Source organism: Schistocerca piceifrons, chromosome 8 (assembly GCF_021461385.2).
Source record: "Schistocerca piceifrons isolate TAMUIC-IGC-003096 chromosome 8, iqSchPice1.1, whole genome shotgun sequence".
Classification (NCBI taxonomy): Eukaryota; Metazoa; Arthropoda; class Insecta; order Orthoptera; family Acrididae; genus Schistocerca; species Schistocerca piceifrons.
In genome coordinates, this window is record NC_060145.1 from 377,353,940 (window position 1) to 377,381,070 (window position 27,131).

Here is a 27,131-nt window from a genome sequence, read left to right on the forward strand (position 1 = left end):
ACTAAATTTTCTTCAGCCTGAGAAGCTAATGTCCTCGAATCAGCACGGTTTTAGAAAGCATAGCTCGTGCGAAATTCAGCTGCCCCTTTTCTCACATGATATACTGCGAACAATGGATGAAGGACAACAAGCAGATTCCGTATTTCTAGATTTCCTGAAAGCATTCGACACGGTGTCCCATTGCAGGCTGTTAACTAAGGTACGAGCATATAATGGCTCGAAGTAATAGAGCTCAGTATGTTGTCCTCGACTGTGTGTGCCCCAGGGAAGTATGATAGGACCGCTGTTGTTATCTATATACATAAGTGATTTTGCGGACAGGGTGGGTAACAGTCTGCCATTATTTACGGATGATGCCGTGGTGTACGGTAAGGTGTCGAAATTGGGTTACTGTAGAAAGATACAAAACGAGTTAGACGAAATTTCCAGTTGGTGTGATGAATGGCAACCAGCTCTAAATGTGGAAAAACGTAAGTTATGCGGATGAGTAGGAAGAACAAACCTGTAATATTCGGATACAGTATTATTATTCTCCTCCTTGACATAGTCGAATCGTTGAAATAGCTGGACGTATCGTTGCAAAGCTTTATGAAATGCAATGAGCATTTGAGAACTGTGGTAGAGAAAGCGAACGGCGACTTTGGTTTACTTGTAGGATTTTAGGAAAAAGTGGATCACCTGTAAAGGAGAGCGCAGATAAGACGCTGGTGCAACCTAGTCTTGAGTACTGCTCGAGTGTTTGGGATCCACACCAGGTCGGATTGAAGGGAGACATCGAAGCAATTCAAAGGCGGTGTGCTATATTTGTTACTGGTAGGTTCGAACAACACTTCAGTCTTACAGAAATGTTTCGGTAACACAAATTGGAATCCCAGGAGGAAAAGTGGCGATCTTTTCGAGAAACACTGTTCAGAAAATTTAGAGAACCGGCATTTGAAGCTGATTGCCAAACGACTCTACTGCCGCCAACATACACTGCGCATAAGGATCACAAAGAGAAGATACGAGAAATTAGGGCTCATGCCAGTCGTTTTTCCCTTGCTACATTTCACGATTTTTTTTCTTCTTTGTTAACTCAGTCTGTTCATTTAAAATAATGCCAGGATGCTTCGTTATGTATGACAAAACTTCAAAACTTCTGTTTCTTTCAAAATATTTAGCATATTGTCTTTTTCCACAAAATGTAGGACTGATAGGCACAGCGTCACGTCAGTGACTCTGTGGTTTTCTTCTTTTCAGTGTTCACTAAATGAAGATATGTTCGTGCCAGTCAGGTTCAGATGTTCTTTAAATCTTAAGTTGAAATTTGCTCCAATTTGTCCGATGAAGTGTTTCTCACAGTAAATTGACTTCAACATATAAACCCCTGAACTTGCAAATTTATGGGTTTGTTCTATGTTATGACAGATTTCTGATCGTAGTATGTTTTGTGTTCTCAAACCTGTTTTTAGGTAGATTTTTTGAAGTGCGAGTCTGATTTTATCTTTTTTTCCTTTGTAGTACGATACCGACTTGCTAATTTTTGTTATAATTTGGTCTTGTTAACGTAGTCTCGTCTTTTATTTTATTTTCGATTGTGTGTATTCCTCTGGTATAAATTTTGTGCACTATGGCTGGGTTGTAACCATTAATTTTTGCTGTTCTTTTTAGTGTTTTTAATTTATATTAGTCAATGGATACATCATTAGTCTCTTTTTGCAGGTTCCATAATATGTTTCTTCACGTTCTTTCAGGTGATAAGAACTATTGTGTATTATATAGGCAGTGGTTGTCTGTTTTTATTAGACACTGAATTTTTGCATTGGTCCATTTCTTGTGATTTCAAGATGTAGAAAATTTATTTTATAATCTTATTCACGTTCGAGTATAAATGTGACGTTTTTATATGAGCTGTTCCATTATGATTGGAAAATATCTATTTCTTGTTTTGTTTCTGGATATAAAGTTAATTTGTCATCTAAATTTCTGCAGTATTACTGTATTTTGTTAGTCTGTTTGGATGGTTTGTAGAAAATTTACTCTCGATGTGGTGAAGAAAAGTTAGGTAGAATACTATCAAGGCAATTTCCCATTGCTAAAACATTTTCTTGCATTTGTATTTAGTTAATGAACTCAATAATTATGGAAGAGAGTCAGTTTTAATAAAGTGATAAATTCTTCTGTTTCGGTTAGATAACATTTTACCATGTGTGTGTGTAAGTTATGTTCTACAATTTCAGTAGTTTCATTAACTGCTACATTAATGCATGTGTAATTTGTATCTAAAGAAATAAGTCTTGCATTCTCTGTGATGTGAACAGTTTTAATTTGTTGTTGCAGGTCACTTGAGTTCTTTACTATGAACTGATTATAATATATATAATTATGAGTCATAATATAATTTAATTTTGTGCTATTTCAGAATGCTGGACTGCTCATATTATTGTTGATTTCACAGATATGTTTCCTTTACGAATTTTTGATGGGGTCGTAATTTGCGTGCAGATCGGTTCATCATGGTGCAATATGCTTTTTCTCTTTTATATTTTAAAACAGCAGTTTTATTTTGGTCTTTCTTCATTAGAGCTCGAAATCGATCAGCTGGGTGTTTTCCATGTGAGTAATGTTTTGGCTGAAAAATTGTAAGATTTTATTTACGTACTCTTTTGGGGACAACGGTTACAGCACCACCATAGTCGATAAAATTAATACTAGAAAACTGCACATAAACGTAAATAAAAGGCAACATTACCTCATTATGGACAAATTATAGCATGCTGCGGAAAAATTTCAAATATAAGAAATGCACTTTAGAAAACAAGTTAAAAAATAATCTTCAGAACACGCAAAACATTATAACCAGAAATATGTCATAATGTGAAATAGTTTTGTAAATTTGTCCTTTCAGGTGTGTATTAATTAAAATGCGATAACTGTGAGAAAGTCTCCTTAGGACAAACAGCACTAAATTTCAGAACAACATTAAAGAGCATCTGAAACTGACTGGTATGGACCTATCTTCATTTAGTACACACTTAATAGAGAAAACCACAGAACCACTGATATGACACAATGTCTATGAGTCCTACACGTTGCAGAAAAAAGGCAGAATACTAAATACATTGGAAGAAACAGAAATTTTCACAAATGTAACGAAATATTTTAACATTGATTTATATGAACAAACCGATTTGGAAAATAAAAAAAATTGTCCAAAATTTCACTAGTATTCTTTAATGACGATACATTTCTTTGTTCTGCTAACAGAGATAATAACTAGAAGCAGCATTATATATACAGGGTGCGGCAGCGTTCATAGTAGGATATTAAAAACACACCATCAGGCAGTAACTGTAATTTATTTATTACCTCTTATGTCAATTAATAGTTAAAGGTGTGCCATTTACTAATGTGTAAATCATTAGCCATAGCGTGGATTACTTTTTGAAAATGACTTCTGTCAAATGGTGTCCCCTCTGCACAACACATTTATCTAGGCGGCGATGGAAGCTTTCCATAACTCGGCGTAACGTATTCCCTGGGACACTGCCGACGGCAGTTCTCATGTGATCCTTCAAGCCAGGAATGATGGCCAGAATCTGCATGGATTTCTTGCGACAGACATTTCCCGGTACGGTAGTTTCCCGTTTTGGTGACATTTCCTGGCCACCCGCTCACCTGACTTTTGATGTGCAGACTTTTTCCTTTGCGGCTACCTAAAGCAAAAAGAGTACCGAACACGTTGTGCCACCATTCCTGAGTTGAAGGATCGCATATTACAACTGTGCCAAATGAATCGGATATTTGAGATAGAGTTAAGAGTACATAGCAATTTGACCCTAATTTCCTTGCATTACACAAGAACAGGTGAGGATGCGTTTCAATGGATATAGTTTTTAATTGAGAACCGCAATCTTACTCCTTGCTTGCGGAATTACGTTGCAGCACATGGGGGGGAGGAGGAGGGGGGGGGGGGAGAAATATATGTAAACTCATAATGTGAAGCCAGTGGTGTTACCAGACCTTTAACAGTACACTTCATTCTTCATTAGCAAGCACTCTTTGCAAAAGCAGTGGCTATGTCCTTTGTGAAGAGGTCTGTAATTTCTGTTGTCAATTTCATTGTGTGTCATGGGCTCAATCTCCCACAACACATGAGAGTAAGGTGATTAACTTGTGATAAAACTCTGCTGAGCTTCTTATCTTTGACAACAAATATTGAAATATTTTTGCATGAAGAAAACAATCTTTTGGAAGTCTGCTCACACAAAGAATATCAATTGGAAGTAGCTTCCCTGGCTGATGTTACTCTCTATCTTAATGAACTGTATAAAAGCATTCAAGGGAGGACAATATTATTTGTGACCATTTCATGCACGTTAAAGATTTGAGACAGAAACTGATACATTTTTAACACAGCGTCAGACAAGAAATTTCTCACACGTCGCCAGTTTGCCAGTTGTTGAAGGGCCAATAAGGTTAAAGTTTTCCATTCTTACTTGTAGTGGAATCTTTTGGTAATCTGAGGGCGTTTCTCAGATTTAAATAGCCAATCCAAAGAGATTTAAATGTTCAAGAAACCCTTTTCCTATGAAGTTGAGGTAAATCATTGATCTACGGGCTGAGGACAGAATTTAGGACAAGTTCAAAGAAGGGAGTGCTGTTCAGTTTATAAGAAAAGTGTCCCACAATTGAAGTCTTCACGCATGGTATATTATCTATATTTGGCACTCCCTACAAGAGTTAACAAACATTTTCTTTGCTGAAGTTTAAAAAATCCAAATACAAAAACGTTTAAGAGATATTTTACTTATGCAACATACTAAGTTACAATCACAGTTTGAAAATATTTTGAATTTAAAAGACAGATTTCGTAGTCTCACTACGTGTACTAAAGAGTAATAAAGCGCACCTGAGGTTTTCATTGAATGTTGTGTTTGTGTTAAAAAACAATAAAGAATTAAATTATGCTTTGCTTTTTCAATATTTGACAAAAACGTGTTACGTGGCTCCTGCTGAGATTCAAAATTTGATATGTGCCCCTCTTGCTCCAGTATTTTGAAGACCCTGCTCTAGACAGCAGTCCATGAGACCAAAACACAAAAGTTTTCTACACATTATCCCACATTTATTGTAAATTAGGTCTCTTAGAGTCACTATATAAAACTGATATTTCACCATAGCTGCAATTGCATAATGTATGATATGGACACCACATTCACTTATGTGGAACTGGTACTGATGGCTGTATTTATGCTAGTGCCCATACATGTATTAGAAATTTCTGCATAAATATGAGTAATCCTGGGAACATCTATCTCAATAAATGAAACATAAAATAATTTTGAACAGTAATAAGCAAAAATGATCATGCTCAGTTGTTATGTATATATCATTATATGGAAAGCCATTCAGAGGCCCGCATACAACAATTAATGGCTATGTATCTTCTATCCACTGAAAACTCTCTGAGATGTACAAGATATCTGTTTACTTTGCTTTTATCAATGAAGAAAAAGAAATTTTACATTTCTTTTTAGAATAATTGGACAAATTACTAGAATCCAAAATAAATTTATTTCATGTTCACAGAGATTTCCATAATAAAAAATAATGCAAGGAATTGAGATCAAAGGGAAAATTAGCTTTCCATAAATGTCTTGTGTGGCATCATGTCTCAGTGGTAAGGTATTAGGATTTATATTAGGTATTAGGATTTATATTATCTCTTGTTTTAAAATGTAGAAAATATCAAGCTGCACTGTAATTCAGAGTTAACATTGTAGTCTCTGACTTCAATGTAACTGGACTGATAGGTCATTTCACAGAAAGGTAAGAGGACACCACCATGAACAGGACTGTAATAAAGTACAACAGTGTTTAAACCAACATTATGCTACAGGATGGCTTTACTGTTTTAAATAACTTATACTAGTTTAGTAGTTATGAACTGATGGACTCTTTCCAGTGTCATTCATAACAATATGGGGGAGAAGAAAGACAAAGTATATATAATCAGTTTCTACACACGGTAGACTACAAATGATCATAATAACTAATTCTTACATAGTTACTCATGTGCTCCAGTCCATTCAAGGAAGTTAGGCAAAACTACTTGTATTTTGACAATTGCCATGTTTCCCACATAATAGAACACAATGCAGCACTCTCTGCTACAGATGTTGGCACTGTGCAAACTTTTTTTTGCCCATTGGAATCCCTGAAATAAGGACATAAAGCCCTCATGCTTTCATATCATGTGAAGCGTTGTATAAACATGCTTGCATGCACATAATTCTTCTTGTATTTTTCTATGTTTTAACTGTTTTGTGTCCTTTTTCTGGGGTGGAGCATCTTTTTGTAGCATAATGTTGTAGAACACTGCAAAATTTAAAAAAATCAAGTGCAATACCATACTCACAGTATATTAATTGCAGACACTATGAGAAGATTTTACCATAGCCAACTGCGACGAATTTTCGTCATTTAGTCTTAGATTTTCAAAGATATGAGGGATTAATCATAAGGAATAGGAACTATAATTATCTCTTACAGTACCCCAATATTTGGCTACCATGTTGTTCCTCTCTGTCTCCTTCCATTTCTTGTCCCTTTATGTTCTATGTTTTTCTTGGAATATATGCGCTTTGATGTCATGTGTCTGCATTACATTCGAATTCATTTATTAAAAGTACCACATTTTTATGCTTTCTATTTATTAACCAGAAGAACACTTCATTGGTGTTTATTAAAGGAACAAGGCACTGTACAAATACAGACAATTAAATAATTCTACACATAACACTTTATGTAACAAATCTTACAAATAAACAACAATTATTTGAATTTCCAATTATAATGTCAATTACATGACAAAATACTGGATAGGCAACGACTACATACACATTTCCAGGCAGTGACAATACATTTGGCACAGTGAATAAATGCGTGCCGATTTCTTCAAACAGTCTTTGAAGTGATACAATTACAAATGTTAAGGTAAATTTAGTTTGTAATGCTTGTATGGAGAACTACACTTATGGAAAAATTGGTCTGGAGAGCTTTCCAAGTGATTTTCCATCCTGTATTCAGTGTCTTCTTTGACACCATGGCAGGTGAAGTTTCTCGTTATGAATTCATATATGATACATTAAAATTACTGTTAATACACTACTCAAAAATGTCTGCCTTATTGTTTTGTGCGATGAATGCTAAGCAGATACCAAGTGTATTTAGAAGTTATGGTTCATGCACATACAAAAATGTTGCTATAGCTATCTTTATTTCAGTCTTAATGACATTTTTCTCTACTGTGTGAAATACTCTTTCATTTCTATGGATCATAAAGTCGGACACATTTCTTTGTCCATGTAAAAAATCCCACATTAATCAAACTGATCTTTAGGAAGCGAAGCACACCTGAAATACTTGCTGCAATTCACACACTTTTTGTTATTATTTCCCAAGAAGAACATAAGTGATATGCTGGGTTGTCTTCAACTAAGAACTGGTTTCACTAGAGACATATAGCTAAATGAGAAACACTGTACAATAGTTCACCCTTCTGATCCCTTTCAGAAGTTTTGGACTACTCACAATGTATTCAGCTCCTTACCTAAAATTAGCATGCGGGCTATCTTGCCTTGCATGCTTCAGTAATTACAGTGTAGTGGCAAAAAACAACAGGGGCACCAGTCAAGGAATTTGTAGCTCATACAGTATTGGTATCCTTAGTACTTGTACACACTATTTCTTAACACCAATGCTCCCTACCATGCGCACAGCATGACAATTTTGCATTCTTGACCCAAGGAATAACAAGGGCTTACAACATCAACAGACGTGGAATTCGTAACCTCAGTTTTCTCTGAACTGTGCATTATTATAAGACTATTTAGTAGGTTAAACTTAAGATGACGTGCTATATTATATGATTGCACTGTACACCTGACGAATCTATTCTGAACGTAACACATTTCAATTTTACAATAAATAATTGTTAAATTGATACAAAATAGGCACTATGCTAGTATTACAACCATTGTTTCTGTGAGAGGGGTTGCTATGAATATTTTGTAACCATATAAACTTAGGAACTAAACTAAACTGTATTATTTATGACGCTAAAAATGAAACGAAAACGTCATATAACCACAGATATGAGGATCAAAGTTGGCTTTGAAAATTAGGTCTCACAAACAAGATTAACTATAATTTTTTACAAAAATCCAAGTTTGGTGATTGTAACCTGCCATCTTGTTGACGCAAGCTCTGAGTAAATGCAGTAATGAACAACTGTTTCTTACATGCGAACACAGTAGGAGTGCCAGTTGAGTATTGCTTGAGGGTCACTGAAAACGTGCGACAGTCCATGAACCAACGAGTGCTTGTGTGCAGAAGAACGGAGGGCATTTCGAACCTTCCTTGAATAGTTTCTGACGCTAGAACTTTCATACGTCGTTGTTTCAACAAAAATTTAGAACCTAATGATTTATGTACACATCCGTGTTGCCTTTTATCTTATTTTCGCCTCTTGAAGCGCCCGCCCAATCGGAATATCTATCCCCCCTGCCCCCTCCCCCAAACCTGCCCCTTCCTGTAGTTTTAAAAATATTTGTAATACACTCTTTGTAAAGGCGTCTTTACAGATGTGGTTGGAAGATAGTTCAATGTGCGCTTGCCTGCACTGACCGATAGGACCAAAATCATTTTGGGTTCCAAAGGCATTTAGATAAACATGATATCATACTCACCTTCAAAGAAGATAGACTGATGAAAAACAAGCTTATGTTTGTAGCATTTGTAGACTTAAAGAAATGTTTTGACAATGTTCATTGGAATATATTCTTTCAAATTCTCATGGTAAAACAGAGATAGTGAAAAGTTATATATATCTCTTACAGAAACCAGAGTGAATTCGAAGGACATGAAAGGAAAGCAGTAATTGAGAAGGAATGTAATAGTTGTAGCCCCTCGCCAATATTATTCAACCTGTACATTGAGCGAGCATTAAAGGAAAACAAGATAAATATTGGAAATGGAACTCAAGTTCAGGAAGAATAAATAAAAACTCTACGTTGGCGATGACAAAGTAATTCTATCAGAGACTTGGAAGAACAGGTGAATGGAATGGATAGTTAGTTGAAAACAGTTTATACGATGAATATCAACAAATGTAATAGAATGAAGTTGACTTAAATCAATCGATCCTGATAGAGTTAGAGTAGGAAATGAGATATTAAAAGTAGTGGATGAGTTTTTCTATTTGAGCAGCAAAGTAACTGACGATGGTCAAAGTAATGAGGATTTAGAATGCAGACTAGCAATATTGAGAAAAGCATTTCTGAAAAAGAGAAATTTGTTAACATCAAATAAAATTTTAATTATTAGGAAGTTTTTTCTGACGGTATTTGACTGGAGTTTAGACTTTCGCGGAAGTGAAACGTGTACGACAAGCAGCTCGGATATGAAGAGAATGGAAACTTTTCAAATGTGGTACAACAGATGAATGTTGAAAATTGGGCACACCTTTACTAAAGGAAAGGATCAACTAATAGGATGCACCGTGAGGCATCAAGCAATCGGCAATTTGTTGGTGGAATTGAGTGCAAGGGATAAAAATTTTAGAGAGAGAGAGATAGAATAATCCTTGATGGTAGCACGAACCGATCGTTGCGGCAATACATATAAACAATTTCGCTTGCTGAGCTAGTATGAGTGTGTAATAGCTTTCTGAGCCACTAAAGTCTCTGATGATCTCTCCGGCAGTGGAAGACGAACGTTAGGCAGAAAATTATACCTTGAACCACGGCCCATACATCAGATTACCAGCAAAAACGGATGTAAACTGTGGCAGTTATGCAAAGAGAGTTTCATTGCTTTCATTTGGTTTGACGGATTATTTTGTGAATCGCCAGGCACTGTCCATTTCTCTCTTGACGAACCAAATTACAGAGGCTTTAGCAGGGCTCGAAGAGAGTGGTAGTGACATAACTGAAAGTATGAAGGGAGGTCGTACGTCGTGGCTGAATATCTCAATTAGTAAGAGAAATATACGTGAAAGGTAAAATACTGGTACATCACAAAGCATTAATGTCGCAGCAGGTTACGGAACAGCTCATACTCTGCTCCAGAGTGACATACAAATTCTGGGTATAACAGGATTATGGACATAAAATTATAGTATAGGTGAGATGATCGACGTGAACTAGGAGCTGACCAGTGTGGGTGTGGTAGCTGATTGCTGGCTATAAACTCGCATCTCTTGACTACAGATCGAGTACGGTCCCTGACAAAAACAAAGTGAGGTGCTTCGCTGAATTGACCAGGATGCAGTTGCGAACGCAACATGATGAAGTGTTACACCGTTTCCTCCCGACTGCTTACGCATGAACCATATGGAAAATGCGATGTTTGTTGAGAGCCAGTCGAAGATAGTGGATGAAGAGACGGTACGTGTTCTGCCAGCAACAGGGCACCGGAAGGAAGACGCTGACCATCCCACTGGTCGACCGGCTACTGCAGACATGGAGGCGAGAATTGGGCGATGTTGATGGAGTCGCGCATGCTGAAGTAGGTGGCTGCCAGAGACGCGGCGATGCCCGCCACGACGACGGAAGAGACCAGCAGCGTCTCCCAGATAGACAGAGGGCCCTCATCCGAAGCTCCCTCCAGGGACAGCAGGCGACACGCGGTCGCTCGCAGCAGACCGCTGCAAAGGCCAACACACAATATACCATGAGCCGTGGCGTGGTGGGCAGTGTAGTGTAACACACAGAAACTAACCTATAGAAGTACACGATATCTCTCTTAAGTATACATCACGATGCACCGTAAGTTCGTTGCATGCAGAAATGTCGTAAGATAGGGGGAAAATGTGATCACGTAACAAATGTTACTTTTACAATATTCAGCACACACTTTATTAGTTCAAAAGGTAAGACATTCAAGTTTGTAGTTAGTGGTATTTTAGGTAATTAAAATCGTAATTTCTTTTTTGAAAAATCTTACACACTTATATTTAACTGATTTTACGCAATTTAAAAGCTCAAATAAAACTATTATCCGCGTCAATAACTCTTTTTATTTCATCCCAAGACGCATTTCGAGAGTTTACACTCTCGTCCTCGGGTGGAAGAATATTCTAGATGGATGCAGCCAGTTTTTTGTGGTTCATTTTGCCAAAAAAACGTATAACAGGCACTTGTTATCGTAATATGGGACCAGGATTACAAATTTTAAACGATGATAGACCTACTTCACTGGAGTACACTGTAAGTAACTCTATCACCGTTATAATTTATAATCTCAGTGCCATATTACGCTAACAATTGTTTGTTATACGTTTTTGTAGCTACATGAAACCACAACAAACAACTGGCTGCATCCAGTAGCAAACTTGAAACATAATATCATTGTTCCAACTGAAGATGATAGTGTAAACTATTGAAACGCGTCATGGGAAGAAATGAAAAGAGCGACTGAACGCAGATAATTGTTTTATTTGAACTTCTATTATCATAAACAGTTGCTGTTCCTTTGAACAGTCCAACAAAGACGACCTAATTTTACGCAATTTAGCACATAGTACACTTTAATTGACACAACTAAAACATTCCTCACACACAAATAAAGAAAAGATGTTATGTGGACATGTGTCCGGAAACGCTTACTTTCCAAGTTAGAGCTCATTTTAGTTTCGTCAGTATCTACTGTGCTTCCTCGATTCACCGCCAGTTGGCCCAATTGAAGGAAGGTAATGTTGACTTCGGCGCTTGTGTTGACATGCGACTCATTGCTCTACAGTACTAGCACCAAGCACATCAGTACGTAGCATCAACAGGTTAGTGTTCATCACGAACGTGGTTTCAGTGCAATCTTTACAAATGCTGAGTTGGCAGATGCCCATTTGATGTATGGATTAGCACGGGGCAATAGCCGTGGCGCGGTACGTTTGTATCGAGACAGATTTCCAGAACGAAGGTGTCCACACAGGAAGACGTTCGCAGCAATTGATCGGCGTCTTAGGGAGTACGGAACATTCCAGCCTATGACTCGCAACTGGGGAAGACCTAGAACGACGAAGACACCTGCAATGGACGAGGTAATTCTTCGTGCAATTGTTGATAACCCTAATGTCAGCGCCAGAGATGTTGCTGCTGTAAAAGGTAACGTTGACCACGTCACTGTATGGAGAGTGCTACAGGAGAACCAGTTGTTTCCGTACCATGTACAGCGTGTGCAGACACTATCAGCAGCTGATTGGCCTCCACGGGTACACTTCTGCGAATGGTTCATCCAACAGTGTGTCAATCCTCATTTCAGTGCAAATGTTCCCTTTACGGATGAGGCTTCATTCCAACGTGATCAAATTGTAAATTTTCACAATCAATATGAGTGGGCTGACGAGAATCCGCACGCAATTATGCAATCACGTCATCAACACAGATTTTCTGTGAACGTTTGGGCAGGCATTGTTGGTGATGTCTTGATTGGGCCCCATGTTCTTCCACCTACGCTCAATCATGATTTCATACGGGATACTCTACCTGTGCTGCTAGAACATGTGCCTTTACAAGTACGACACGACATGTGGTTCATGCACGATGGAGCTCCTGCACATTTCAGTCGAAGTGTTCGTACGCTTCTCAACAACAGATTCGGTGACCGATGGATTGGTGGAGGCGGACCAATGCCATGGCCTCCACGCTGTCCTGACCTCAACCCTCTTGACTTTCATTTATGGGGGCATTTGAAAGCTCTTGTCTACGCAACCCCGGTACCAAATGTAGAGACTCTTCGTGCTCGTATTGTGGACGGCTGTGATACAATGCGCCATTCTCCAGGGCTGCATCAGCGCATCAGGGATTCCATTCGACGGAGGGTGGATGCATGTATCCTCGCTAACGGAGGACATTTTGAACATTTCCTGTAACAAAGTGTTTGAAGTCACGCTGGTACGTTCTGTTGCTGTGTGTTTCCATTCCATGATTAATGTGATTTGATGAGAAGTAATAAAATGAGCTCTAACATGGAAAGTAAGCGTTTCCGGACACATGTCCACATAACATATTTTTTTCCTTTGTGTGTGAGAAATATTTCCTGAAAGTTTGGCCGTACCTTTTTGTAAGACCCTGTATACACAGACCCACAAACACACACGCTCACATGAACGCACAAGCTCGCACGCACGCGTGCACGTACCATGATGTCATACGTGAAATTACTTATATCTGTCTACTTTCAAATTTTAACTCAATTGAAACACTAACGATAATAATAGTAAAACTGTGAGTTATTGTCTAATGTCTACATTAAGGGTCAGCGTTAGGTCGAAACAGTTAGCCAAATGTTGCAGAATTGCTGTAAGGCTGCAGCTGTCATCAGTATGTAAGTTTTTTTAAAGTGAAAATGGTTAATGAAAAGAGAACATACATAGTGCAGGTGTCGAAATTTGTTAGGAAAAAAGTATAAGACCTCTTCCACATCACGTAAACAGAAACAAACGAAAAATCCAGGACGTTTTCTGGGAACCAAAATGAACAGTTGTCGTAATCAATAACATATAACTGCATTGATTTAATCAAGTAAAGCATCAGAGATCTTGTTACGTTTCCTGCTTCAAAAATCCAAAGATTTCTCAAAAATCTCATCCTGGCCACTTCAGGAAACAGCAGTTTGCGTCAATTACACCTTTTTGTGAAAATTTTCGTAAGTTTATACGTTGGAGGAGCTTTACGGCAAGAACTCGAGAAAATAATTCGAACACCTAGAGTACATGGTAATGTTATCAGTAGATCAATACTAATTACAAAATGTATTATTTCAGTCTTACTCAGCTTATGATGATTTTGAAATGTACTTCGGTATTCAGCATGGTGGCGTCGTCGGAAAAAAAGATGCAATATGTAGGCCAGCTGACTTGACGTTTACAGGTGGTCCCGATGTCTGATTTTTCTTCCGATGGGCCCCGCCTTACAATGAGCTGACAAAAGTCATGGGATAGCGATATGCACATACACAGATGGCGGTAATATATCTTACACAAGGTGTAAAATGGCAGTTCATTGGTGGAGCTGTTGTTTGTACTTAGCTGATTCATGTGAAAAGGTATGCGACGTGTTATGGTCGCACGAATGCCATAAACAGAAATGGTTCAAATGGCTCTGAGCACTATGGGACTTAACATCTGTGGTCATCAGTCCCCTAGAACTTAGAACTACTTAAACCTAGCTAACCTAAGGACATCACACACATCCATGCCCGAGGCAGGATTCGAATATGCGACCGTAGCGGTCGCGCGGTTCCAGACTGAAGAACCTAGAACTGCTCGGTCACAGCGGCCGGCTCATAAACAGACTCTGAATGCGGATGTAGTTGGAGCCAGACGCATGGGCCATTCCATTTTGGAAATCGTTTGGGAATTCAACAGTCTGAGATCCACAGTGTCGTCAGTGTGCACCTGTTCCGATTTCACAGTCTTAGCTCCATCGCTTTCTGGCCCGACGTATATCCCTCGCCCAATGGGGAAGGCCGTAGCTACTCTCCTATAACGTCTCGAAAACACAGTGATATAGTTACTCAGAAGATGGTGCCCAAAGACTTACAAGAAGCAAAGTTGAGGGGCGAAACCATCGAACGATCACCTACACACAAGGCTTCACGTTGCACAGGAGACTTATCTAGCGCAAGTATATTCTCCAGATCACAGGAAAGGCATTCGGAAGACAGGGAACTTTACCTCCTCTTCGACCCCATGTCTTCTCTTCCTTCACGTTCGCCTCACCCTATACAAAACAATGGTGTTGTCGATACTGGAATATGTTGCTATTGTATGGGGCAACACAGCATAATGGAACCTACTGATGCTGCGGACAGTATACAACCGCGCCTTAAAACGTGAACTGGAAATATCTTCTTGGTATGTTACATAAGAGATTCACGATATGGCGGGGATGCTGCTCCTCCATGAGTGCTTCAAGAAACAGGCGCGACAATTCTATGAGAAAACGCCCACGGAAGCAGTGCAAAAGTTCGTTCTCCAGGCCAAAAAGTCCAACTGCGCGAGACTACCACTGCCCGACCTGCTTCGCAACAGTGTTACTGCACTACCTGGCCAGGGCACAATGACAATAGTGACTAACACTTTCAATTCCCACCGACTTCGTTGTGCCTGATGCTGCGCATCATGTTGTTGTTGTGGTCTTCAGTCCTGAGACTGGTTTGATGCAGCTCTCCATGCTGTTCTATCCTGTGCAAGCTTCTTCATCTCCCAGTACGTACTGCAGCCTACATCCTTCTGAATCTGCGCAATGTATTCATCTCTTTGTCTCCCTCTACGATTTTTACCCTCCACGCTGCCCTCCAGTACTAAATTGGTGATCCCTTGATGCCTCAGAACATGTCCTACCAACCGATCTCTTCTTCTAGTCAAGTTGTGCCACAAACTCCTCTTCTCCCCAATCCTATTCAATAACTCCTCATTAGTAATGTGATCTACCCACCTAATCTTCAGCATTCTTCTGTAGCACTACATTTCGAAAGCTTCTATTCTCTTCTTGTCCAAACTGTTTATCGTCCATGTTTCACTTCCATACATGGCTACACTCCATACGAATACTTTCAGAAATAACTTCCTGACACTTAAATCTATACTCGATATTAACAAATTTCTCTTCTTCAGAAACGCTTTCCTTGCCATTGCCAGTCTACATTTTATATCCTCTCTACTTCGACCATCATCAGTTATTTTGCTCCCCAAATAGCAAAACTCCTTTACTACTTTAAGTGTCTCGTTTCCTAATCTAATTCCCTCGGCATCACCACTATCCATTCCGTTCAACTGCTCTTCCAAGTCCTTTGCTGTCTCTGACAGAATTGCAATGTCATCGGCGAACATCAAAGTTTTTATTTCTTCTCCATGAATTTTAATACCTACTCCGAACTTTTCTTTTGTTTCCTTTACTGCTTGCTCAAGATACAGATTGAATAGCATCGTAGTTGTGCCTAATGCTGCACATCATAGTTACAATTGGAGAAATAGCGCGACGCCACACTTGGAAGTACAGAATTTCCACTTATCAGCTGTCACACCTCCTTTATAATGTTCAATGAGATCTTGTACTCCATCATGTAGATAAACGATACACAATGATAAAAATAAACAACTGACAGATGCCGGAGTCGGGTCACACTACCTCACGTAATGGCCAATTGAATTAGAGGCAGCTGATGTGTTGCCAAAGAGAAGAGCATAGTTCGGCGTGTCACGTAACTGGGATTACGACAAGCCGTGAACTGGCCATGGGCGTGACACCCGATTGAAGCCTGGGTAAGACCCACGGTATCACCTCTTGTGATCGCACCTAGTTAGTGGGTCGCATTGGCTTCTGGCAACTCAAGCAACACTGTGCCATAGTGAGGCCCCTGAGTACGTCGATTCGAAGAACTTCACCGCAGCCAGAGGCAACTGTCGTGTTGATCACAGTGGCTCTCATGACTTTTAACAGCAGATGGTTGGTTGGTTCGGAAGAGGGGACCAAACAAAGACATTATCGGTCCCATTGGATTAGGGAAGAATGGGAAAGGAAATCGCCCTTTCAAAGGAACCATCCCGGCATTTGCCTGGAGTGATTTAGGGAAACCACGGAAAACCTAAATCAGGATGGCCGGACGCGGGTTTGAACCGTCACCCTCTCGAATGAGTGTCCAGTGTGCTAACCACTGCGCCACCTCGCTCGGTTACAGCAGATGTGAGGACTGCAGGCCAGTGAATTACGAACTATCTCGGTGCTGGGTAGCATCAATTCTAGACCAGCCATACCCTCGAGACTAATGCAGGTCGAGTGTGAGCTGTAACTATCGCACGGCAGCAAAACCTAGTAGAAGAGCTAACGCGTTAATGGGGTATCGATACGCCGAGAAAAATTAGTTCCAATTTCGGGGACCAGGTGCAAATCTGGCGCTGTACACTGTTTACACGACGATACGACATCCACGGTGTCAGATGGTAGAGCACTTGCCCGCGAAAGGCAAAGGTCCCGAGTTCGAGTCTCGGTCCGGCATACAGTTTTAATCTGCCAGGAAGTTTCATATAGCACATACTCCGCTGCAGAGTGAAAACCTCATTCTTTCCATCCAAGGTGTTATTTGACAAGCCATGATGTGAATCAACGATATGGCTATCGAGAAGATAGAAATCTGCAGCTTTTACTAATAAGTCACAGTGCAGACGGAATGTCGCAACGCAGAGGAATTACGAAGTACAGTGATTCAGTAACCGCCCAAAAGACACGTGGCTGACGAAACATCCAACCTGCTGACTACCGTCAGCGTTACGTCAACATGTGATACGACCACTGTAATTAAGCACGGCACAGCACTGCAGCAATCTTCCCTGCTTGCCATCCACCATCGGCCAGCAAAACAATTCGGTGTGGAGGGACTACCAATAAACAGGCTCGGTGGCCTGCCAGCAGCAAATAGTTCAGTAGAAGAGGGCAGCGGAGTTGGGTATCGGTTTAAACGGCCTCCTCCAGGCAAAAGTCAGTCAGACTCTTTGGGGTTCGCGGTTCGATGTCAGCAGACTGTCCACAGAATCTTGTGCACGCGACGGGCCAGCGCCAAGTTGCCACTTGCTTCGCTTTTCGCAGTTGCTTCCGCCTACAAGAACACTGCACTCTCATTAGCTGACCACCAACTCACATAGCGCAGTGCCTCATCAGCGCAAGTTGTCTCCAGGCATGGCTGCCTTTGCTGCGTCTGTTACAACGACCACTGAATCGGCTCTAGGCCGCAGCCAGCAGATGAGGGCGCACTCCAGTGTATAACCGAGCTTGATGCAATAGTAAAGAGTTTTACTGTAATCTGTGTGACTTGGAGCGGCCACCATCACTTTTGTCGGATTCCTGCCTCCTCCGTTACGCCAAATGAAACCAGAACGCCTGGGCAGAGAAGAGGCTACGCCATCGTGATAAATCGGATCAAGGCACCCCCATCTTACAACAACGGACTGTGGAAACGATTCGTTATAGTCGAATACACGTTAGTAAATGCTGACAGCAACATACGAGTACGTCGGAACCCATATCAGATGACCCATCTCATCTGCCTTCAGGAAATTATTCATGTAGGTGGTGGAAGGACTTTCACCTGAGGATTATTTTGGAGGAATGAAAAAGAGTCCTTTTACGTCTATCGTCGTCACTGTACCCGGCAAGCGAAGAGGTCTTTTAGTGAGGTAATGTGTTACCCCATCGCATTCAAACTGAGTCCGAACTGTTTGTAACACACTACTCATTTGAGTCCCTTTGCGATTCTCACCCCCCCCCCCCCCCTTTCACAAATAACATCATAGCAATCCTTCACATGATCGAACAGTCTCTGAGTGCGATCCATGATGTGTGGAGTATCTGTGGGAAGGCCAGGCTAACCCATAATCCTGAAGAGGGGCAGCGTCCTTTTTGGTACGAGCACAGGTTAGTGAACGCACCACAACAGTACGAGTGTATACGTCAACTACTTCTGCAGATGATGAAGAGATTGAAACAGTATGTCATAACGTGAACGAAATTATTCAGTTATTAAAAAGATACTGGAATTAGGTGGTAGTAAAAGAAAGAGAAGTAAAAATAGTAGGAAAACATGGATTGAGGAAAGGAATGACAGACACCTCGTAGAATTTTACGCAGAACATAATTTAATCATCGCTATCGACTTAAGAATCGTGAAAGAGATTCTATATGTGGAGGAAACCTGGATGCACTGGAAGGTTTCAGACTGATTATGTGACGGTAAGAAAGAAAAACATATCTTAAACTCTAAGACATTTCCAGGGGCCGATGCGGACTCTGACCATAATTTATTCTTTGTGAACTGCTGACTGTAAGACGCTGCAGAAAGACAGAAAATTAAGCAGAGGGACCAGAGATTGTTGACAGCTTCTGAGGGAGCGTTAGGTAACGTTATACCGAAACAGGAAAAAAGGTATGCAACAGAAGACAAACGGGTAACTTTGAAAAATGAAATAATGAAGGCAGCCGAGGATCATATAGGTAAAGGAAAAGAATTAGTGGAAATCCCTGGAAAACATGTGAGATATTGAGTTTAACTGGCGGAAGGAGAAAATATACAAAAATGTAGCAAGCAAAGCAGATGAAAGGAAATACAGTCGTCTGAAAATGATATTAACAAAAAGTGCAAACTAGTTGATCAGGAAAGGCTAGACGACAAATGCAAGACTGCATATCTAGGGCAAAGATAGATGTCGTGTACAAGAAAATTAAAGAGATCTTTGGAGTAAGGAGCAGTTGTATAAATATGAAGAGCTCACCGGGCAAGCAGTACGCAGCAAAGAGCTGAGCGATGCAACTGAACGATTATATAGAGGACCTACCTGAGGTAAACAATCTTGAGGACCATATTACAGACAGAGAAGAGCAAGCAGGCGAATATGACATGGGAGACATGATACTGCCAAAAAAAATTGTATAGCGCACTGAAAGACATAAGCGGAAACGAGGCCCCTTTTGTAGACGAGATTCTCTCAGAATTGTTGGCATTCTTGTGTGAGCCAGACACGACGGAATTACTTCATCTGCCCACTTGGTCTGTAAGAAATGTGAGAGAGGCGAAATATCCTCAACTTTAGGGAGAATGTAGTAATGTTAATTACAAAGACAGCATGTGATGACACGTTTGAATGCTACCGAACCATCAGTTTCGTAAGTTATGGTTGCAGAATGTTGACAGAGATTATTTAGAGAAAAATGCCAAAACTGGTAGACGTCAACCTGTTCTGGAGAAATCTAGGAACATGTGAATCAGCACCGCCCTTACGACTTATCCTAGCAGATACTCGTAGGTTGAAGAAAGGCAAACCTATGTATATGTCATCTATACATTTAAAGAAAGCATTTGATAATGTCAACTGGAGTGCACTCCACGAAATTCTGAAGGCATCAGAGACAAAATACATGAAGAAAATTTTAGCTCTGACAAACATGCTCACTGCAGCTTTCGTTTTAACGAATGAATACTCCCGTACGCAACCAATCCTATTTGTTTTAGAGCTACAAATAAATTAGACTGTCACTTAACGAACCCAAAAAAACAAGAAAAGAGGTTCATATTATACAAATCAAGCTCCACCGTACTGGAAACTTCTGCCCATTTCTTCCTTTCTTTTCAAAACTTTTAGTCTCGATTATTTTATAGTAATATGAAGCAATTTTTTGATACTCTGTTATCTTCAGTTCACGTACTGGCGTCAACAACATGTCCCGATTTTTCTGTATCACTTTTACCATCGATATACTGTTATCGGAGCTGAAGTACTCAAGGCGAAGTAATTTATCGTCTTTCTGGCACGTTACACCGTGACTACTAAAACATTGGTCCCGCCACTTTACTCGTAAGAGTTTCTGAAGGCACCATAGAATTACGCTTCAAAACAAAACCAAAAAAATGACGAACTACGAAGGAATTACTCAAATTATCAGAATGCGACGGGGACTGGTAGATATGATGTACATGTACAAACAAAGAAATGAGTACAGTCTCAGAAAAATTGGATGATTTATTCAACGGATAGAGTTTCACAAACTGAGCTAGTCAAAAGTGAGTTGGTCCAGCTCGGTCTTTATGCAAGCAGTTGTGCGGTTTGGTATTGATTGACAGATTTGTTGAATTTCCTCCTGAGGGTGAGCGTGCCAAATATTGTCCAACTGGCGCGTTACATCGTTAAAATCCCGAGCTGCTAGGAGTGCCCCGCACATAATAATCCAAGCGATCTCGAGTGGGGAGAGATCTGGCGACTTTGTTAGGCAAGCTAATGTTTCCCAGACACGAAGACAAGCAGTAGAAACTCTCATCCTGTTGGGGCAGGCATTATCTTGCTGAAATGTAAGCGCAGGATGGCTTGCCATGAAAGGCGACAAAACGGGGTGAAAAACATCATCGATGTACCGCTGTGCTGTAAGGATGCGGTGGATGACAACTAAATGGATCCTGCTATGAGAAGAAGTGGCACTCTAGACCATCACTCCTGGTCAGGTTTGTACCCCATCACTGTCTGGGGCGTCTCCAGACACGTCTTCGCTGGTCGTCGGAGCTCAGTTCGAAGTGAAACTCACCATTGAAGACAATTCTACTCCAGTCAATGAGATTACAGGTCGAAGACACCACGGAGACCGTCTCAAGACACGTCTAGCGTCCTGTCTGCTGTTCAATTCAGCATCCCAGTTTGGGTATTTCAAGGCTGCCTGTTGTGTATCTGTCTTACACGCTTATCTCAGGTATCTGTAGGCGCTTTTATGGTTCATACGTATGTTAATGTCATTATCACTATATTCCGTCTACTTGTGAATCTAAATTGTTTTAATCTTTCTATTTCAGTCAATGAAATTCTAGGCCGAAGACGTCTCTGAAAACGTCCAGGACAGCAGTAGGATATGAACCTGAATGCCACGCGCCATACGGCTCTACAACCAGGAGTCTGGGGTCCATTCCATTTCATAGTTGGATCTCTCTGGCTGTCATCTGCGGCAGCTTTACAGCAAAGCGGCCGGTCGACGATATCAAAGTCCTATTTTGCTGCCCTTCATGACAGACCATCCTGGGCTTACATTTCAGAAACACAATGCCCAACTGCAAACGGTGCGAGTTTGTACTGAATGTCTTCGTGCTTGCCGAGCCCTACTTTGACGAGCAACCACACTACAGTTATAAGAGTTGAAGGATATGAAAGGGTGGCCATAGTTGAGAAGGAAGCGAGGCATGGTTGTAGCCTATCTCCGATATTATTCAGTCTGTACATTTAGCAAACAGTAAAGGAAACCAAGAGGAAATGTAGAGACTGAATTAAAGTATATTGTGAGGAAATAAAATCTCTAAGGTTCGCCGATTTCGTTGTAATTCTATCAGAGATGGCAAAGGATTTGGAAGAGCAGATGAGTTAAACGAATTGTGTCTTGAAAATAGGCTATATGATAAACATCAGAAAAAGTAAAACACAAGTAATGGAGTGTAACCAAATTAAGTGAAAGGCCGTAGGAATTAGATCAGAAAATGAGAAACTAAAAGTAAGTAGATGAGTTATTCTGTTACTAGGGAGTTGCGTTGACGGCTGTTTCGTTTGGACTCAGTGTTAACTGCAAATGCGCAGACTTTCTTAGCACGCATTCGCTAATGCAACTCCCTAATAAGCAGGCGATCCTGAATTCGAATCCCAGTCCGGTACACATTTTCACTCGTCGCGCTGATTCCGCATAAAGTTCTGCTGTAGCTGACTTCAGTAGTTTCTTCCCTTTCCTTTCCTTTCTCCTCCCTCCACCTTCAATTTGCATAAATTTAAGTGGTGGGGTGTCTTTTCTGAAGGTATTTGTCTAGAGTATGGACGATAAACAGTTCAAGTAAAAAAAAAAAGAAGCTTTTGAATTGTGGTGATACAGAAGAACGCTGGGGATTAGATGGATAGATCAAATAACAAGTGAGAAGATCCTGAATCAAATCGTGGGAGAAAGAAAATTATGATACAGCTTGAATTAAAAAGGAATGGATTGATAGGACACATCCTGAGGGAATAAACAATCGCCAGTTTGATAGTGGAAGGAATTGTGGTGAGTAAAAATTGTATAGGGAGACCAAAGCTTGGATACAGAAGCAGGCAGTTAGGCCGAGATGAAGACGCTTGCACAGGACAGACCAGCATGGAGAGCTTCATCAGACCAGTGTTTCGACTGAAGAAAGGAACATCTACATCGCAAAGCACGTGCAGTTGGGAGAAACCGAAGCGCATAACGTCAGCGCAAACTGTAGTCGGCTGTGCCATTAGGAGAGGCAGCATCGGTCATATTCGGCAGCTTCCGTCGAGCCACGAGAAGTTAATTCGCCCTCTCTCTCCCCGGTGTAGACCACGCGGATCGTCCGCGTGCCGGCAGCGCTCTACCAAAGCCTTCTAAGCCTTCAAGGCCTACGCGCAGCGGCCATATTGGCACGTGACGTCACATACTGTTGGCCATCTTATCTTTAGTCGGCAGTCCTGTTGACGCGTATGTTGTGTTGAAAGTGTGCGCCACGTGAAACTGATATAGATTTCATACAGTATTCGCCTACAGTTCATCGAAGTATGGGATACAAGTGTTGCGTTCCTTTTTGCCAGGGAAATTATAAATCCCAAAAAGGCATGAAAGTGCACATGTTTCGATTTCCCAAAAGTGTGAAGTTGACAAATAGCTGGATTGCACCTATTCCCAGACAGGAATTTGTGTCTACGCATAATTCAAGGGTAAGTAAGTGATAAAAAATTTATAGGGCGTTATTTGTTTCCATTGCACCACATTTGCCACTTGTTTTTAAAAGCAGTTATTTATCATGTAGCAGTATCATTTGTTTCTTAATGCTGGACCATTGCTGCGAGGTTAATGCTAAGCTGGCTGTGAAATGTCTCTCATATTTGCAAGTATTGTCACACAGATTAGTTATATTAATTAGTGTGACTCGAAAATGTTTAGTATTCCTTATCATTCCTACCAGATTATTGAGTTTCCAGCACTTTTATTTGGGAGAGCTACAGAATGATTTTGTTCAGTTTTACGTATACAGCTATTCGGAAATAATTTCAATTTGAGTAAACTACCTTAGAAAATTGTTTTAATGAATTCAGTGTTCGACAGATTAGGCAGTATATAAAGCAGAATTTCGAGATAAGTGCATTGTGATTAAATCAACAGCACTCTGTGACACGAATTTCAGTCAAGGATATAGGGGAAACAATCTTTTCATGTTTAAGGTTCTAAAGTTCTGGAGAAACAGGGAAATTAAATATTTTTTCGGGTTGTTTTGATTTATTAAATATTATGTCCAGAGGTTCAAATGGTTCAAATGGCTCTGAGCACTATGGGACTTAACTGCTGAGGTCATCAGCCCCTAGAACTTAGAACTACTTAAACCTACCTAACCTAAGGACATCACACACATCCATGCCCGAGGCAGGATTCGAACTTGCGACGTAGCAGTCGCACGGTTCCGGACTGAAGCGCCTAGAACCGGTCGGCCACACCGGCCGGCTGTCAGGAGGTGCTCCATTTCGTCGAATGATGTGAGCTTCGTGTGAGGTCAGCAAATTTTGAAGTGGAGAGGAAAATTTACGAAAATAACCGGGGAAACACGTTCTTAAATACTGTAGGAGCTGCAGCTGCTTTATTTAAAAACGAAAACGTCTGCTTGTTGTTGCATATTGCCGATTTTTTACTGCAAGAAAACGTAGCTCCTGAGGTAAAAGACGGAATTTAAAATTAGTCTGTATTCAAGCATGGAAATGCGTATTTAACGCAAATCGTCAAAATAATTTTACATTTTGAAATAAAATAGGGCAGTTTTGTTCAGTTACTTTACGCAATGATATAAATTTCCATACCTTCATTACAAGGCCATGTATAAGAGGAAAGCACGAGAATCCCTATGCGGTCTCAGCTCTACAACTCGTAAAGTTCGTACAGCTGCAGAGTGCTTAACAGGAGCGTTCCGATACTGATCCGGCCATCAGTATGTGACGTCACGAGTGTGCGCGCAGGCCTGTAGTCCAGGTGGTGTTGGCTCTACTGACCTCTCGGCAGTGCCGACAGGTGGCAGACTCGGCGGCAGCGTCTCGTCGACGCTGTCGTCGGTGGCGGTGTAGTCGGGCGCCGGGACGCGTCGCGCCTGGTCCTGCATGGTGCGCAGGCGCGCGTACACGAGCGGCGGCAGCAGCAGCATGAGCGGGCCCGTCAGAGAGCCGCCCACCAGCCCCATCAGCAGGTCGAAGCGCGGCACGCCCTCCGCCGCCAGCACCGCCAGACCGACTAGTGCCGTGCGCAGCAGCGCGCGCTGCCACCCGAAACCTGCCGCACAGGATGAGCGCTCTCTCACCGTGGGCTTCACCACACACACTCGTGTCCGCGAGCTAAGGCGTCTGCGGACAGATATTCGTTCACGGTTATCTACAAAATCCTCAAGCCACCCAGTTGTCGGTGTTCCAACCATCAAAAAATTATTAGTCCTGTTGTACGTCTACCTCTACAAAGTCTTACCTAACAAGTTAAGTATACAAGATGCCCATGAAGTCTCTTTACAGTTTAAAAAAAAAGTAGCAAAGACAAGCGGTATCTTCTTCAGGTTTGTACTATGCACTCTACAGTTACATCTACATCTACATCCATACTCCGCAAGCCACCTGACGGTGTGTGGCGGAGGGTACATTGAGTACCTCTATCAGTTTTCCCTTTATTCCAGTCTCGTATTTTTCGTGGAAAGAAGGATTGTCGGTATGCCTCTGTGTGGGCTCTTATCTCTCTGATTTTATCCTCATGGTCTCTTCACGAGGTGTACGTAGGAGGGAGCAATATAATGCTTGGCTCTTCGGTGAAGGTATGGCTCTGGCTCTGAGCACTATGGGACATGACAACTGAGGTCATCAGTCCCCTAGAACTACTTAAACCTAACTAACCTAATGACATCACACACATCCATGTCCGAGGCAGGATTCGAACCTGCGACCGTAGCGGTCGCGCGGTTCCAGACTGAAGCGCCTAGAGGTGAAGGTATGTTCTCGAAACTTTAACAAAAGCCCGTACCGAGCTATTGAGCGTCTCTCCTGCAGAGTCTTCCACTGGAGTTTATCATCTCCGTAACGCTTTCCCGATTGCTAAATGATCCTGTAACGAAGCGCGCTACTCTCTGTTGGATCTTCTCTATCTCTTCTATCAACCCTATCTGGTACGGATCCCACATTGCTGAGCGGTATTCAAGCAGTGGGCGAACAAGCGTACTGTAACCTACTTCCTTTGTTTTCGGATTGCATTTCCTTAGGATTCTTCCAATGAGTCTCAGTCTGCCATCTGCTTTACCGACGATCAACTTTATATGCTCATTCCATTTTAAATCACTCCTAATGCCTACTCCCAGGTAATTTATGGAATTAACTGCTTCCAGTTGCTGACCTGCTATTTTGTAGCTAAATGATAAGGGATCTATCTTCCTATGCATTCGCAGCACATTACACTTGTCTACATTGAGATTCAATTGCCATTCCCTGTACCATGCGTCAATTCGCTGCAGATCCTCCTGCATCTCAGTACAATTTTCCATTCTTACAACCTCTCGATACACCACAGCATCATCTGCAAAAAGCCTCAGTGAACTTCCGATGTCATCCACAATGTCATTTACGTATATTGTGAATAGCAACGGTCCTATGACACTCCCCTGTGGCACACCTGAAATCACTCTTACTTCGGAAGACTTCTCTCCACTCAGTAGTTATCGAAGTATTTAAATTTAAATACAGGAAACAACAACCAGTCAGTTTTTTGAATAGTTATTTATCGATTCTATGACCCGGTTTTCCAGCCTTTCCGGGCTCATCTCCAGATGGTTTTCTGGAGGCTGCATGGCTGTTTCAGGCGTGATGCTGGGTGCTGGCTTGCGACAGCTTGGGCGGCTTTTGTTGTTGGCATCCATCTGTCTGCTGCCGTTGTGATAGCCAGCTGGCTCCACGTGTACTGGATGCTGGCGAAGTTTCTTCATAACAGTGTATATTCATACATGTGTGAAAGTGTGTGAGTGGTACCAACTGGCCATCAACGGCAGTAGTCTTTTAATGGACAAAGTAAGAGCATATGGATTAGCAGACCAATTGTGTGATTGGATTGAAGAGTTCCTAGATAACAGAACGCAGTATGTCATTCTCAATGGAGAGAAGTCTTCCGAAGTAAGAGTGATTTCAGGTGTGCCGCAGGGGAGTGTCGTAGGACCGTTGCTATTCACGATATATATAAATAACTTTGTGGATAACATGAGAAGTTCACTGAGGCTTTTTACGCATGATGCTGTAGTATATCGAGAGGTTGTAACAATGGAAAATTGTACTGAAATGCAGGAGGACCTGCAACGAACTGACGCATGGTGCAGGGAATGGCAATTGACAAGTGTAATGTGCTGCGAATACACACAAAAAAAGATCCTTTATCATTTAGCTACAATATAGCAGGTCAGCAACTGGAAGCAGTCAATTCCATAAATTATCTGGTAGTAGGCATTAGGCGTGATTTTAATGGAATCAGCATATAAAATTAATCGTCGGTAAAGCAGATGCCAGACTGAGATTCATTGGAAGT

The 27,131-nt window shown here is 41.2% G+C and overlaps 1 protein-coding gene across 1 annotated transcript in view; it reads right to left on the reverse strand.

Moving 5' to 3' along the window:
* Positions 1-8,573: 8,573 nt before the first annotated feature.
* Positions 8,574-27,131, reverse strand: part of LOC124711817 (amino acid transporter AVT1B) — a 217,907-nt gene continuing 199,349 nt past the window's right edge. Inside the window, exons 9-10 of the mRNA XM_047242044.1 lie at positions 24,584-24,857; positions 8,574-10,690 (exon numbers count right to left, since the gene is read on the reverse strand). Coding sequence (XP_047098000.1) covers positions 10,495-10,690; positions 24,584-24,857 — 470 coding nt within the window. The 3' untranslated portion in view covers positions 8,574-10,494. The remainder of the gene's footprint in view (positions 10,691-24,583; positions 24,858-27,131) is intronic.